Source organism: Leguminivora glycinivorella, chromosome 1 (assembly GCF_023078275.1).
Source record: "Leguminivora glycinivorella isolate SPB_JAAS2020 chromosome 1, LegGlyc_1.1, whole genome shotgun sequence".
Lineage (NCBI taxonomy): Eukaryota > Metazoa > Arthropoda > Insecta > Lepidoptera > Tortricidae > Leguminivora > Leguminivora glycinivorella.
The window spans coordinates 21180079-21197408 of record NC_062971.1 but is presented as its reverse complement, the minus strand read 5'-3'; the positions used below and the strand labels follow the sequence as shown (position 1 = coordinate 21197408).

The window sequence follows — 17330 nt, the reverse complement described above, 5'->3', positions numbered from 1 at the left end:
AATGGCAACTGTTTTTAGCTTAGTTTACAATTGAGAAACTTGAAAAATGTATCAAAACGTAGTTAATATGGCATAGAATAGCCACATTAGTGTTACAGTGTATATTTATCTAAATATTTAACAGAGACAAAGAACAAGACTATTTCATATCCAGTTTTGCAATAAAGAAACAACATTTGCTTAAAAACTATCTAATATTTTGGAAAGTTATTATTTTAGTACTCGCCGCTGTCTCAATAAGTTACGCATTCAGTATTTAATTCTAGCAGGGAAACGATTTCGTAGTTTAAGTAAAACACTAATTGTAATCACGTAAAATTTAATCAGCAACTGTGAATAGTAGACTGTATTAATACGGCAGTAATTTTAAGTCTAAAGTAGAAAGAAGTTTTAAGAATAACTAAGAGTTAAGTACTTATTTATAAACGCAAGTTAGGACGCGTATACAAACTGTAGTCAAGACTACCTACTATGTTGATTCATATTTTTGATAATTTTAAAATAGAAAATTGTTATTTAGTCTTAAACCTGTTAAATAAGAATAATTTTAATTATGAGTTCAATCCTAGAAATATTATAGTCAATGCTTTAAGTACCTGGGTATACATAGCCAAGTCACCAAACGCTAACGCTCATTCGCTAGCGAAACGCACCTGTTATTGTCGCAGTCGCACTAAATGTTAGTATAGTCTACTGTTAAAGTTTACTGCCGGCGTAGCTGAATGGCAATCGTCGACAAAAATGCAGTCTGGTGCAATACGCAAGAGCGATAAAGATATATAGCTACGAAATAGATATTATCGTGAGCGTTTGTGCATTTGGGTACGTACCCTGATTACCATAATGTTTTTTTTTATTACCTACATCTCGCCGCAGTATAATAATACTACGAAAGCGTTTCCCTGCTAGAATTAAAGACTGAATGCGTAACCTACTGAAGTACTGACTATTCAGACAGCGGCGAATACTAAAAAAATAACTTTGAATTTATTGCCAAAGTATTAGATAGTTTTTAAGCAAATATTGTTTCTTTATTACAAAACTGGATATAAAATATTAGTCTTGTTCTTTTTTGTTGCTAAGTAGCTTAGATAAATAATACACTGCATTAAACTGATGTAGAGCTATTCTATGCCATATTAAGTACGTTTTGAATTTTTGATACATTTTTCCAGTTTTTAATTGTAAACTTAGAACAACATTTGTACCATTTCGGTTACAATTACGCCCCGACTTTGTATAAAAATCATCTAAGACCGTCATTTACGACCCTATCAAATCATGGGTGTAAAGGACGTTATAACATTTTGACGTGTCCTTTACAACCATCTATCTTCTAAATCATTTAGTTTATCACTACGGTTGCTACACTAGGTTAAAGATACTCGTAATCTGCATATTTTTCTTATACACGTCACAAATATAGGTCAAAAAAACAAAAAAGTGGGTTTATCTTTCTCTTAGAAACCTGCATTACATGTCCTTTACGACAATTGAACCCAAAGATATCGATTACAGTTGCGGATAAAATATTTTTAGTGCTGGTCGTAAAGGACGAAGAACAAAAAAACTTGTCCTTTACGCCCAACTTTATCACACTACTATAGAAAGTGATCCATAGAAAGTAAGGGCTTAAAGGTCAACAATATATAACAAGGTGACTTGCGACTATATTTTTATTTGTAGATTTCCTTTACGACACAAATAATAATTTATAATTAATGACTTGATATTTACGCCCCTTCAGAAAAGCTATTTTTGCAAGTCCATAGTAGAAAATCTTGGTCGTAAAGGCAACTTTTTAAGAGATATCGAAATTTTAACTACACAGATCGATAGCGCTTGAAATTCTGAACAAAACTGTATATATAACTCATTTTCGCCAAAATGTCCTTTACGCCAATTGAACCCAGAGGTATCGATATCTATTCAAAATTTCAAATAGATAGCATAAGTAGTGCTCAAGTTATTTAGTAATGTGACAGACGGACATCAGAGTCGCACCATAAGGGTTCTTTTTGTACCTTTTTGGTAAGGAACCCTAAAAACATCAAGAGGGCCACATCAAACCTGTTTATTGGAGAGGTATTGAACTTTTTGATACTGGTTGTCATAAAAGTGAAAACGTCAATTGTAATCATTCATAAATAGTTTACATCACCTACGTCTTGGCTGTCATGGATTGACTACAAGATGTCTTACTAACGTTTAGTTCAAAATTCCAGTTACTGTCTAAATTATGAGTTCAATGTGGTAATTCGTCTTTGAAATAGTAAAACAGGTAAGAAAACATTATCCTACATTAAAATGTATTACTTATCTATGAAAAATCACAGCGTACCCGGTCTCGAGGTCACCAGTGTCACCACTTAAGAAAATTAGACATTTTCTTTGTGGTTTACGGGGCCGATTAAAACATTTTAATGATAGATAAAAGCTAATAGTGTCTCAATAATATTATTTTTTAAATTGCAATTGTATTTGGTCTTGGGGTCATTGCTATTATACACCGTGTTTTTATTGAATTCCGTTAACTTCGGCATATAGTTCGGTCCATTATAGGAAACAGAATGGCGTAGCTAGTTTTCTTAAATTTGTTTTTTTTAACCGTCGCCTCATATCTCAAGAAGGACGGTTATCAAGTCGTCTGTATGTTTTTTTTTTTTTTTTTTTTTTTTTTTTATGTTTGTTCCTCGATATCTCCGTCGTTACTGGACCGATTTTGAAATTTTTTTTTTTGATTGAATGTATATGCATACAGATTGGTCCCATTTTTCTCAGAACCCAGTTCTGATGATGGGATCCTGGAGAAATCGAGGGAACTCCTCAAATCTGAAAGGCATACATATGGTTATTTTTGTGTTTTTAAAGGAACAGCATGCATTTAGGTACGGAACAGTGACATTTGGTGCAGTGGAACTGCTGATGATGGCCAGAACGGAACTCTTCAAATCTGAACGGCACGCTTATAGTGACTTTGGTATTTTTATAAGAACAGCATGCACTTTCATCCAGAACAGTGACATTTGGTGCAGTGGAACTGCTGATGATGGCCAGAACCAAACTCCTCAAATCTGAACGGCACGCTTATAGTGACTTTGCCATTTTTATAAGAACAGCATGCACTTTCGTCCAGAACAGTGACATTTGGTGCAGTGGAATTTCTGATGATGGTCAGAACCGAACTCCTCAAATCTGAACGGCACGCTTATAGTGACTGTGGTATTTTTATAAGAACAGCATGCACTTTCGTCCAGAACAGTGACATTTGGTGCAGTGGAACTGCTGATGATGGCCAGAACCAAACTCCTCAAACCTGAACGGCACACTCATAGTGACTTTGGTATTTTTGTAAGAAAAGCATGCATTTAAGTTCAGAACAGTGACATTTATTTAGTTATGTTTGTTAAGCATAAGTTTTGAAGTCAAAGTTTGTCAAGCTTCGATTTCTTATAATATAATAGGATTCATGAGGAATTGAGGAAACTCCTCAAACCTTAACGTTATACGTATATTCATTTGTGTTGCCATCTAATAATTAAAGCATTAAAAGCAGTTTAAAAAAATACTTACACATTTCTACATAATCCAACATTCGCAAGTAGCTTTCACCAGAACCCGAAAGGCGACGGTTTTTTTTTCTTAAAAATTATTTTTCTAAAAAAAACTACACACTTGCGATAGATGTTAACTTCAACTGCTGTTGAGAAACGGGCTTTACAATTAACTCACACTAAGTAAGTGTCAAAACTATGACATGTCCATCGCATATCAAACACACAAAGTCCGTTTCTCTACAGCAATTGATGTAACATCTATTGCGGGTGTATACACCATTTTTCAGAAAAAGTTACGAATTAAAAAAAAACTAACTATGCTATTCTGTTTCCTGTAATGGACCTAACTATATGCAGAAATTAACGGAATTCAATAAAAATGCGGTGTAAATTATAACGCAAGGACAGATCTGATATGCTATCCATTCTAGAGATGGGCCGAATACGGACTTTGCCGAATACGAATATTCGGCCGAACATTCGGTTCAGCTGTTACCGAACCGAACATTCGGCCGAATATTCGGTTCCACCATATTTTAAATCCTGGCATAGAGTTAAAATCTTTTCAATGATTGGTAATGGATACATTGGGTACTAACTAAGGCTCTTAATGTTCCTATAATTTAGTGCATAAGAAAATTTAGATTTTTGTTTCGTAAGCTATGTTATTTTTACTTTTTTACATAATTTAGTGTAGGTACTTATATTTAACGCATTTATAACCCCCTTTGATCCTTAGAATCCTGAAATGGGATGTCATTATCCCATGAATTACGAAACAACTTACGCTATTTATTTACTTTGTTTATTCGGTAAATATTCGGCAATGTAACCGAACTATTCGGCCGAATACGAACATTGAAAAACTTGTCGAATATGCCGAATACCGAATATTTTCCGAATATTCGGCCCATCTCTAGTCCATTCCAAAATAATTCCATTTCTAAGTTCCAAGTAGGTATACTTAATCGGACTCGATTTGTCGTCACAGTCACGTACACCGTTTATTTCTTTTTTTTTATTCAGAGTTTAGTTCCAAAATGGAAGCAGCGTCCTTAAAAATTAAATTCACCTCGCTGATCAAAAAGCTACATGAGAATGAATCCAAATGTTGCCTTGAAATTGTACCAGAAGTTACTTGTTTACAAAACTTTGACAAAATGCTACAGAAACAAGAAAACAGCTTATATGAATATGCTATCCCGATTACTTATAAAATAATTCTCAAGAAATGCAATAAGGACATAAAGCATAATCCAGGCTATGAACTTAACCAGACTTATCATTCTTGTGTAGACATTTTACACGCACCTGCTATCAATTATATTGATGAAACTGGAGACATCAAACCATTTCTAAGTGAAACAGTATTGCTCAATAAACAACCAACTAATTTCCATGGATGGAACATGGATATACCAAAACCAGAAAAGACCCAGAACCGTTATTCCAATCCAGAAGATAAACTGACAGAAAGTACTCAGACAAATGAAACAGGAAGCAAATTTACTCTCACTTGTAGCGAAAACAGAAATTTAAATAAAATTTATACGGAAACAGCACAGACGACATTGAAAAACAGTATTGTGGTAATGAACAAATAATTACCAGTATTTTTGTTTTCTTAAGAATTTTTATCGATTTATATGTATTTTTATTTATTATTACATGTTTTTTTTGTTTATTTTATTTCAGCAATGCGTAACATTGACGTTCAAGTCGACTCTACAGACAATATTTTGGACACAATAAACGATACTATAGTTGACAATGGGAGCCAAAAACTTAGTAATAAAAATAATAATTTGTCAATTAACGACAGTTATAAAGACTGTAACGTTAATGAAACGCGTAAACTAAGTCGGACGCCTATTTGCTCTATTAACACAAATGATATGTTTATGACAAATCCAAATGAAAACATTGTCATTCATAATTCTATTGCTATGAAAAATAATATGGGACGTGTCAAAGACGTTGTTCTTTATAATTATATGTCGCCAATAACAAAACCAATGATGGACATAGCATACGTACCTTTGAATGACTTTAAAACATTAGAACCATATAAAAACACACCTGAAGCGCGAATAGCCGAGTTCATACAACTGATTGAATACGAGATGTTACCTCTAAAATATATGTTAAATGACATAGTTTCAAAATACACGGCACTGAATGTAGATGATCAAGTAAAAAAAACTTTATTAAGCACGAAACCAAATAGTCAAGTGGAAAACTTTCGTTGTCGAAATCAGCTTAGATCTAATCGTGTTTTTTATACAATTGTCTGTGATGATTAAAATGAATTGTAAATTATACTTATGTGACTAAGAACGTATCAATTTAATTTAATTTATATTTATTGCTCATATTTTTTATAAAATTTTATGAATTTAATATTTAATAGGAGATAACGTTTTCATATGAAATAATACTTAGCTGAATCTCTGCCTGCTCTGCACGGTTATGCTCCCACCTCCCACTTAGACGTGCCAAGAAAAGTAGCTTGGACATTTATTTCATACTAGCTTTTGCCCGCGGCTTCGCTCGCGTTAGAAAGAGCAAAAAGTAGCCTATGTCACTCTCCAGTTTTTCAACTATCTCCACTTAAAAAAATCACGTCAATTCGTCGCTCCGTTTTGCCGTGAAAGACGGACAAACAAACAGACACACACACTTTCCCATTTATAATATTAGTATGGATATTGAGTTTAGATTTTGCCAAATAAAAAAAAAGTTCGGGATATGATCTCAACAGCGGAGAAAAATAATTATGAATAGGTTAAATTTTATTGTATGGGAAGTTCCATGGGCGGCTGCTGCGTGACGATGATGTGTCTGTCAAATGTGGTTGATGCACAGGGTGGCTAGCCGAATGGCACAAACGCTCACGAAACGCTCACGAAACGAAGCGCTAGTAGATATCTATCTCTATCGCGCTTGCGTATTGGCGCGACAGAGCCAGCGGCGTATCGCTTTCGTTTGGCGTCGGAGAAATGCCATTCGGCTACGGGGCCTGGGTGGCTAGCCGAATGGCACAATCGCTCACGAAACGCTCACGAAACGAAGCGCTAGTAGATCAGGCCAGTAGCCGAATGGCCTGAATGGCTAGTAGATCAGGCCACCAGGCCCCGTAGCCGAATGGCATTTCTCCGACGCCAAACGAAAGCGATACGCCGCTGGCTCTGTCGCGCCAATACGCAAGCGCGATAGAGATAGATATCTACTAGCGCTTCGTTTCGTGAGCGTTTCGTGAGCGATTGTGCCATTCGGCTAGCCACCCTGGCCCGGCAGCGTTTCGTTTCGTGAACGTTTCGTGAGCGTTTGTGCGATTCGGCTACGGGGCCTGATGTCATATAAACCATAGATCAAGCAAACGTATCTACTTAGCGTGTCAAATGAACTCAGTGAAATCCACTGAGTTGTCCGTCTTTAATCGCAGCTTGCAGCTTGAGGGCGTCAATTTTTGTAAGTTGAAGTCAACAAAAACATTAAAAATGCCTCGTTACATGATATTTAATTGCAACAACATAAAACTTATCAACACTCAAGGGCCTGAGACATATTTAAAATCACAGGCAAGTAACAACCAGTACAAAATCTGACACGCTCGGCCGCCATACAAATAAATGAACTCGTTTCTTCTATCTAAATCTAATTCTGTGGGATGATGCAACTGCCCTAAGTCATGAGTTACGATCATCAAAAGTCTCAGGGTATCTCTTGAAGACCGAGAATGCTAAAATGAAATGTTACTTCATTTTAGCATTCTCATTACAGCTTATACATATATTTTATTAGTAAATGAAATCCTAAACCTTGGATATTTTACGCTACTTAATAGGGTTCTATATTAGTTCGCCTAGGGTTCAATAAGGGATGTAAGTAAGTTTTTTTACGCAAAAAGATTTTTAGGACTTTAAGTGGTATTTCAATTATTATGAGATCTAAAGATTTTTTTTTATTAGAGTTGAACTGATGATGTCGCCGGGTACCTAATTAAATACCTATGTAATTAAAAAGTAATTTTTGACAGAAATTTATTGAACACCAGCCTTTGGTCGCAAAAAAATGGATGAAGACCTAATCCTACGCGAAATAGTTAAAAGTCTCACGTTTGAAATAGAGGCTGTAAACCAAGACAATGTCTTAACTTGGGCTACTACCAATGGCACACCGCTCAACGTTAAAGTGAGGGTGAGGAACAAGGATGAGCCAAGGCTGATCCAGAAAGGTGTGATACCTGTTCCAAGGATTGGAATTACCGCTCCCGAAAAACTCAGACTCATTTCCAGCGACCAGACCATTCTCTCGTTTAATGTTTATTTGGATAGTGAATCGGAAAAAGAGCCAAAACGTCACAATGGTTTGAAGCTGTTTAATATTGGTAAGAATTCAACCGCTCACTTATTACTTAACCTACAAATTAAGAATTGTAGCATAAGATTTGTATGAGTTAAATATTCTTAGGTAAGTATAAAGCATAGTGTTAAGAAAATATAATTGCTAAGTATTTTGTTTTATTTGCAAGTACCTAGGAGTTACATACAAGTATTAATAAATTATAATCCATCCACATTTATTTAGCAAGCTGCCTAGGAACATATAGCGATGATGAAGGGCCTTATTTACCAAGTAGTTCAGAGCAAAATGCGGTGGAAAGTGGCCGTTGCAGCAAATCCTCCAGCGGCATCCTTAAAAAGAAGGTGTCTCCTGTTCTGAGTACTACAAACACGATTCCTCGTACTGAAAAAAGATTTTTCGGCAAATGTAAACCAGGTAAAAAACAAATTTACAAAGAAGAAATAAAGGTAACAACTGACAACTTCTTGTTGGATGGGGAAAATGTGGCTAATTTTAAAAACGTATTTACCAAATATCAATAATCCATAATATAACCAACCGGCTCTAAGAGTTTGATTTTGAATATTATAACATTGACTCTAATATTTCTACCATCATCACTTTCAAACAGGTGGACTTATCATAAACATGAAATCGATATATGTATAGCCTAGGGCTTACCTTAAAGTAATTCTACATTCAATTCCAGGAGGATGCCTTGACCCACCCTTTGATGAAGACAATTATGCTTATACCCTATCAAAACCAAATCGCCAAGAAAATATACGGATTCAATCTAAAGAACGTGAAGATAACAAAAATACTTGTGTACCAGGTAACAGGCACACTGTAATAAAACCGATTTACAAGCCGCGTAAATCTCAGGTAGTACCTACCTTTATAAAATGAGACACCATTTTATAGAGCAAGAGCCCAGAGCCGTCAGACCTTCCTAATTATCTCAAAGATGAAACTTTGTGATAATATAGAGTTCATAGTTCGTGTCAACGTTTGATGTCTTATTTGCAACAGTGCGATAAAGAATGCACGTAGTCAATACGTCATATATGAAACATGCCTGAAAAGCGTTCAGTTATATTATAAGTTAAACATACAAAATGGGGTGAAACAATTTTTTTTGCCTGTTATTGCCATGGTTACGGTCCCCTGAGTCACGTTGGTTTTATGCAAAATTATGGTACTTAAACTATGCAAATATGGTATATAATTATTCTGGTGTTAACAAGCACTTTCCTTAATTTGCCACCTACAAACATGGGCTACATACATGCTTGCATAATTTCAGTAGCATACTTTTATAAAACCAGCGTGACTCAGGGGACCGTAACCATGGCAATAACATATTTAAAATTGCAAATGGGACTCAATCGCGTATTTACTATGTTTTAAACACTAACCTCCGACGTTTCAAGGACGGCATTGTCCCCGTGGTCTCGGAGCACTGACACGTGGACTCTGTTTGCAATTTTAAATATGTGTAAAAATCGTGAAAGTTTAAATCAGTGTATGACAATAACAGGCAAGAAAAAGTTGATTCACTCAATTAAAATAATATTTTGCTTTAGGAGGATGCCTCGACCCACCTTTTGCTGAAGATAAATACCCCTACACGGTTTCAAATACGCTTCAACCAGAAAATCTGGAATCGATATCGCACCCCATTAAAGATGAAAAACAAATACCTAGTAACAAAACTTCACAAGAACATAATAAATCTTTAGATAAGAAAACGATGAAGGAAGAAGATGATTCGAAAAAACTGACGGATATTTTTGCTACGTCTCAGAGACAAAACTCACCGGAGCAGAAATATTCAAATTCTCTTATAACATATCCCACTGATGTATCTTCTAATGAAACACTCGATCAAATTCCGAATAAAAAAATATCAATCAGAAGCAATGAAGTCGAATCACAAAGACAAAGTTATGATTATCCAGTATCATATTTTGTTCCTCCAAAAGATATTAAAAGACATAAAGAGGAAGAACGTAGATATAGCAGGAGGCTATCGTCAGACTCAATAGATAGAACCAGTAAAAGTACAGACCACGATATAGTAAACAAAACAAAAAATTCTCAAGATTATATTCCGCAATATATAACGGCTCCAAAAAATATGAAAAAAGAGGACATGCAATCAAATTATGCTGATAACGTTACGTTACAAAATGACTATAGTAAACAAAGTGACACTGTAAGACATGAAGATGAACATTCCATTGTGGACATACCATCACGTGTTATCACTAATTCTAAAGTTGGCAGCTATCAAACTTCTCTTAATGAAATACCTGCATCAAAGTATCTACGATCCCCTGAGAGTAATATTAATAGAAATGAACCCGATGATTTTGAATCAAAAGAAAAAATATTATCTACTAGGCACAATCAGAATTTAAATGATTTAATAACATCCCAAAACCCTGAAGACAAGACCCTGAAGACTAACGTGGATAAAAAGCCAGACAAGTCTTTGGCGGAAAGAGTCGAGATAAGGAGTGAAGATCGGCCAAAAGACATGTTTCCTCAGTCAAAAAATACAGGTTCCCAAAACGCAAATAGTTTAAAAGCAAGAACAGATAAACAAGACATAACTTTGACAAAACCATCAAAAAGTCATTTAAAAGATATCTCGGTTGTCCAAGCGACAATACCTGTTTTAGCTACAGCTACTTTGGCTTTATCTGAAGAGCAACCATCACACTTAGACAACAAACAAGACATGGAATTAGGTAGTTCAGTGACAGAAAATCACGACATGTTTAAAAAATCAGCTGATCAAAAGAATGTGAGTCATGTCAATGAAACTAAATATTTATCACCACAAAGTATTTCAAGTAGTGAAAATAATGAATTTGATGTATCCTCCGAACACAGTATAGATTTTAAACAAGATATTTCTAACAATGTAGAAGTTCGTAACCAAGAAAACACATTAGGTCACAAAGAAAAAGAAGCGCTATCTAGAGAAAGTTTGAACTTAACAAATATAAATAATTCAATAGTTGGTAAAAACATTCTAAGAGATGATCATATTAAGCCAGTCCCAGAGTCCGAAATAAAAAGAACTAGCGCAATTCTACAGAAAAAAGTTTTTACGGCGAAACATGATTTGGATATAGAATACAATGATATTAATAAAGTAGCTCCACCTAAACGTAATACATTTACGGTTATTGCCTCTGATACATCTATACAAAAAAGCGACGAGGTGGAACAAATACCAGAAAACATAACAAATGTTTATATTAAATCGCCTGATGTGCCTACATTGAGCACTCCTAATTTAACTACAAATAATACTACCGTGACAGAAACAAAAACTAAAAAAGAAGGTGAGATACGTTCATCCCCAAGAGCTACACTACCGGGAAATATAACAGAATCACATTCAATAGTCAATAATGAAATAAAAGCAACAAGGACAGATTCGCGCACGAAAGAATCGAAAAGTACATTTTGTACTGATGTTGATGGTTCATCTCATACCTCAGAAAATTTAACAAATATGAACCAAATTATTACTCATACTAAACCCAACATGACATCTAATGACAACGGAATAACGGCAGAGCGATTGCGTAATCAATTACCCATGAATATTAGAGATAAAAATTCAAGAGTTGGTAAATCTGAGCAAAACCCACTCAAAATAGAAACTTTGGAAACAAAATACCAAGGAAATGAAGACAGAAATACAAATTATAAGGAAATTGACATATTAAATTATCCAGAGGATATACAGGACATGCATTTCAACAATGATAAACCCAAAACTTTAGAAATTGAGACTACATATATGGAAAAACCCAGCAAGTCTGTGAAAGATTCATTGCACAAAGCTTTACCTGAAGATATATCAGATTTGCATCCAAAAGTTTCTGTCAGTGATAAATCAGCGGTGAATTATAAAACAGAAAATGTAGATTTAGCACGAAGTCAATCAGAAAAATTAAAAACAGAATTAGAACAAACAAATGCTGACTCTACTATATCTGTACTAAAAAAGAATACAGATAATATAAGTTCAAACAAGATGACCGATAGCAAACTTTCTGATGACCTACCAACTAATTATTTTGCAGAAGATGCAACTTCTTTGCATCATGAAACGATTCTAGGTAATAAGTCTGCATCATTTACTATTTACGACGAGCAGCCAGAACTAGCAGGTATAAATGACGTAGAAATAAAGAATGGCAATAAACTTACTTATGACGAATATACGCCTCAAAAACCCTTGACAAATAATTTACACTCTGAGAATGGTAAATATATTTCTAATGACCCTGCAAGCCATATGATAGAAGTTACTGACATACGTGATAAGTCGAATGCAGTAGAATGGGCTGCGGTTATACCTGAACTTGCTCAAGATTTAAATTATAAGAATGAACAGAAGTATTTCGATCATACAGAGTTGGAAAAGGTAAAACAGCAAGAGTTAGCTACGGATTTAGTACCAAATACAATAATGGAAAATGTAGATAATATGCAAGCACTTACTACAGGTGACGATAGCTATAGTGATTTTGATCAAATATATCATGAAAATAAACCTTTCGATACTCATAACTATGACTATGAAATACAAAAAAAAACGCAAAAAGTATCACAATTGCCAAATTTAAATAATGAACTTTTTGATACTCATGACATAGAATACAACATTTACGGATTAATAGGAAAACCAGAAATCGTAAAACGAAACAGTTTACCCTCTGGTGGATATTCGGGACTATTAAGCGAAGTTTTAAGTAATATTTCAGAAGATAGAGAAGGAGAAGAGATTAATGCCATAAGAAATATTTCTTTAACTGATAATATTGGAAAACATGAGGACGATGCACAGTTAGAGCCTGACGCTTATCATCATTACGAAAAGTTTGAAAATAAATTTTCAAGTATTTCTAAAGAACACGATTCTAAAAGAGAATCAGGAAAAGCTTTAGGGGTAGTTTGACTCCAGAAATACCTATAAATGACTTAATTAACACTTCCGTATCAACATTAAAAAATATTGACAGCACGCATACGGAAGCAGAAGCACCCAAATTTATACAAAAACATAGTCTATCGAATTCCTATGATTCGGCTAATGTTCAGTTAAATGTAAAAGATATAGCTCAATCAAATACAGCTGATACGATTGACCGTCGTAGTCAATATCAACCGTCTCAAATGTCTGCCTCCATACACGAAGGAATTGGGTCAAACAAAGATAGTTTAAAGTCAATTCCTGTTAGTGCTTATGGGCAGACCACGAATTATCAGCAACCCAATCTAACCACTGATACGATTGACCAACGTAGTAAATATCAATCGTCTCAAATGTCTGCCTCCATACACGAAACAATTGGGTCAAACAAAGATAGTTTAAGGTCAATCCCTGTTAGTGCTTATGGGCAGAGCACGTATTATCAGCAACCCAATCTAACCACTGATACGATTGACCAACGTACTAAATATCCATCGTCTCAAATATCTGCCCCTATACACGAAGTAATTGGGTCAAACAAAGATAGTTTAAGGTCAATCCCCGTTAGTGCTTATGGCCAGAGCACGTCTTATCAGCAACCCAATCTAACCACTGATACGATTGACCAACGTAGTAAATATCAATCGTCTCAAATATCTGCCCCTATACACGATGAAATTGGGTCGAACAAAGATAGTTTCAGGTCAATCCCTGTTAGTGCTTATGGGCAGAGCACGTATTATCAGCAACCCAATCTAACCACTGATACGATTGACCAACGTAGTAAATATCAATCGTCTCAAATGTCTGCCTCCATACACGAAGTAATTGGGTCAAACAAAGATAGTTTAAGGTCAATTCCTGTTAGTGCTTATGGGCAGAGCACGTATTATCAGCAACAAAATCTAACCAAACCAAAAGTTCTACAAGAATCCGATACTGATGCAATACAATCGCAAGCAAAAAAAAGTGCAAGTCCACTTTATGTAGATATGTCGTTTTATAGTTATATTAACGACAATAAACAAAGGGTGGTTCAGACACAAAGCCCACAAACTGGCAAACAAACGCCTAGTAACGGCACAGTTACCATAGTGAAAACATTAATACGACATGGAAATGAAATAAGAATACCCGTGGACAACGAAAATGATATATCTTTGAACATTTTGGACAAAGACGTCAGAGTGGAAAAACGAAACAGTATTGTTGGATCGCCTATAATTCAAACTCACCGTGAAAAACGTAACTATGTATACTTACCTACCTCTATTGTTTGATGTGATGTAAACACGCGTTGTATCTTCAGTATGGATCAAACAGAAAAGTAAATACGTTAATTGGTATAATAAACAAAAATAATTTTTCACCTCACTAGCTCGGAAAGGACTTTTTTATTCTTTAAAAACAGATAGCAAAATCGCATTTTATCCACAAGAGTGCAAAGAATATTTGAAATCCGAACGTGTCATTAGTTACTTTTTTAATAAATATAATTTCTTGTAAAGACATGTCCCAGACAGGACAATTTTCTCCCTGTGCTTAAATTGTCTTAACAAATCATGTGATGCGAACGTAAAAATAATTTCATACCGAATTGTATCCGACTAAAACCATAAAATTCAAACAATTTTATAACCTGATTTTACCATAAAACACTTGAAATCGTACAAGAAATTGTATTTTTGACTCTTCCATTGTACTTATTCAGAACGCACCTTAAGTAACATTGCAATCTCAAAACGCGTGAAACGGAACGCACCCAAATAGATTTTTCTTCTTGATTCTTAATTTGAAACTTTTGTGTTGTCGGTCGGTGCTTCGTGGAAATTGTAATAAACGCAAATTGACTTATTTCTGTGCAATTATGTTCTAGTTGTTTTTATTGCGTGTTTCCTCGCTTTAGTGAGGTGAAAAGTTATGTGTTGCACACGGGATGCAAAGTTATTTTAACTCGTGTGTATTGCAACACTCTCTACGCTCAGGATTCTATTTTTGAACTACTCGCTCCGCTCAGGATGCTATTTTCGAACCACTCGCTTCGCTCGTGATTCAACCATAGAATCCATTCGCTCGCTCGTAGTTCAACCCTAGAATCCATTCGCTAGTTCGTGTTGGGATCCGGTCACCTACGGCCACTTCCCCGAACGACCACCATGCAAATTTATATATGAGCCATTTCTTAGTTCGGCCGTTTCCTTGTCCGACCATTTTCCCGATAGACCACTGTTGGAATTCTTTCTACGTCCAGTTCTTCGAAAGGCCCCTGTGAAAATTCTTTGTTGGCCCCATTCCCCGAACGACCACCATGCAAATTCCTATATGGGCCATTTCTTGGTTCGGCCGTTTCTTGTCCGACCATTTCCCCGATAGACCACTGTTGGAATTCTTTCTACGTCCAGTTCTCCGAATGGCCACTGTGAAAATTCTTTGTGTGGCCACCCATTTCCGGAACGACCATCGTTAAAATTGCCAGTTTGTCTAATTCCTCGATCGGCCACTACAACATTTACTAGTTTGTCCTATTCCCCGATTGGCTACTTTTTAACCGCCGCCTCAAATCTCTCAAGGAAGGACGGTTCTCAATTCGTCTGTATGTTTTTTTTATTTTTTTTAAATGTTTGTTCTACGATATCTCCGTCGTTATTGGACCGATTTTGGAAAAAAATTTTTGATTGAATGTATATGCATACAGATTGGTCCCATTTTTCTCAGGACCCAGTTCTCATGATAGGATCCTGGAAAAATCGAGGGAACTCCTCAAATCTGAAAGGCATACATACATATGGTGATTTTTGTGTTTTTAAAGGAACAGTATGCATTTACGTACGGAACAGTGACATTTGGTGCAGTGGAACTGCTGATGATGGTCAGAACGGAACTCCTCAAATTTCTTATTCAGATTTCTTATCCGATTGCAATAATCTAAACATCGAAATTGTAAAGAAATCAATTATTTTTGTAGTCGGTACCAACCCTGTTCCTCGCCTTGCTATTGCCTGTTTTCCCCACCCACCCATACGCAGATAACCATAGGCAGGAAGGCAGTTTTATTTTTTTTATGATAAAGAGTTTTTAGTGGTGGTGGTCATTAAAAAGCCTGCTGAGAATGCGTTTACGAGGAAGGTTGTCAGATACATAAGTTCCTATTAGAGAAAGTGGGCATAAGAGGAACAGGCCGTTTGAGGAAGTGGCCATCAGAGGAAAAGGCCATGAGAGAAAGTGGCCATAAGAGTAACAGGCCGTTTGAGGAAGTAGCCATCATAGGAAAAGGCCATGAGAGGAAGTGGCCATAAGAGGAACAGGCCGTTAAAGGAATTGGCCATAAGAAGAAGTGGCCTTTAGATAAATGTGGCCCTTCGGGGAACGTTGTCACTAAGTGGCCCTTAAAGGAAGTGGCCTATCGGGGAAGTGGCCGTTCATAAAACTTGGCCTAAAAATGAAAGTGGCCCTAAGTGACCGGATCCTCGGTTAAAATACAACTTTGCTCCCTTGTATAACAAATAACTATATTAAGCAAGTATTGCAATGAAAGTACGGTTCACCTTGACCTACAGTGACAGATAGGCCTTTTTGTTTTTCGTATTTTCTTATAATTAACTATGTATAATCGGTTTAACCTGCAAGAAGACCATATACATACTACGAATAAAGTTCATATTGGTAGGTATACCCTACCGAAACTCCTGCCTTTGATCGCGATTATAATTATGCATTGGAATTCGTTTGATCCATACCATACTGAACAGAACAGCATAGCAGAGTTATTGTTTTTAAATAATGTTTATATCATATAATCATATTATCATCTCTGTTTAATAACAATACAATACATATCTAGGTACAATCAGCAACAAAGATAAGATGATAAGAATACCAAAGCAAAAGTACCTACAGGCAACAAAATGTGTATTTCTTCCAGACTGTTTGAGTGGAACGTATACACTGAGCTTACTTATTTCTCTCTTTTATAAATCAATCAATGTCCATTCCTAATGATTCTATTTTCATTTACAGTTGACTGCGCAAAAAAATACAAAGAAAGTTTAAACAAAAATCTAGCTTTGATATATGAAAGTGAATTAATTCCTTTGCACACTGTCATAAAAGGCCTAACAAAAGAAGTAAACACTCTAGCAGCCAAACAAGAAGTACTTCAAACGAGATTGGGAAGTATTAAACGAACAAAGTCATTGAGACTGATTCCCGTCGTGAAAAGATGTGGATGCAGGAAAATTTAAAATTTCTACAGCCTACCTACTTGTGTTATAGTTATTTCTGCCAAATATACAAATACTTGCTGAAAAGAAGGATGTAACTATAATTGCAATGCCATCAAATAGCAGCTGTAACTCATGAACAATATGAATAGATAAAGATGCATGTTTTCCTGTTTATGATTTTTTGTAAACAAACTTGGTGTT

At 35.5% G+C, this 17330-nt stretch overlaps 2 protein-coding genes across 2 annotated transcripts; both read left to right on the top strand.

The window, feature by feature from the left end:
* The first annotated feature begins 2206 nt into the window (after window positions 1-2206).
* Window positions 2207-12891, top strand: LOC125233913. Its single transcript, XM_048140088.1, has 5 exons — window positions 2207-2281; window positions 7597-7947; window positions 8148-8339; window positions 8614-8739; window positions 9491-12891. The coding sequence occupies exons 2-5, from the start codon at window positions 7632-7634 to the stop codon at window positions 12889-12891; spliced, it is 4035 nt and encodes a 1344-aa protein (XP_047996045.1). The 5' UTR covers window positions 2207-2281; window positions 7597-7631.
* Window positions 12892-13722: 831 nt separating this feature from the next.
* LOC125233923 lies at window positions 13723-17293 on the top strand. The gene is made up of 2 exons (XM_048140097.1): window positions 13723-14151; window positions 16924-17293. Exons 1-2 carry the CDS (start codon window positions 13899-13901, stop codon window positions 17145-17147), a joined length of 477 nt encoding a protein of 158 aa, XP_047996054.1. The 5' UTR covers window positions 13723-13898; the 3' UTR covers window positions 17148-17293.
* The last annotated feature ends 37 nt before the right edge of the window (window positions 17294-17330 follow it).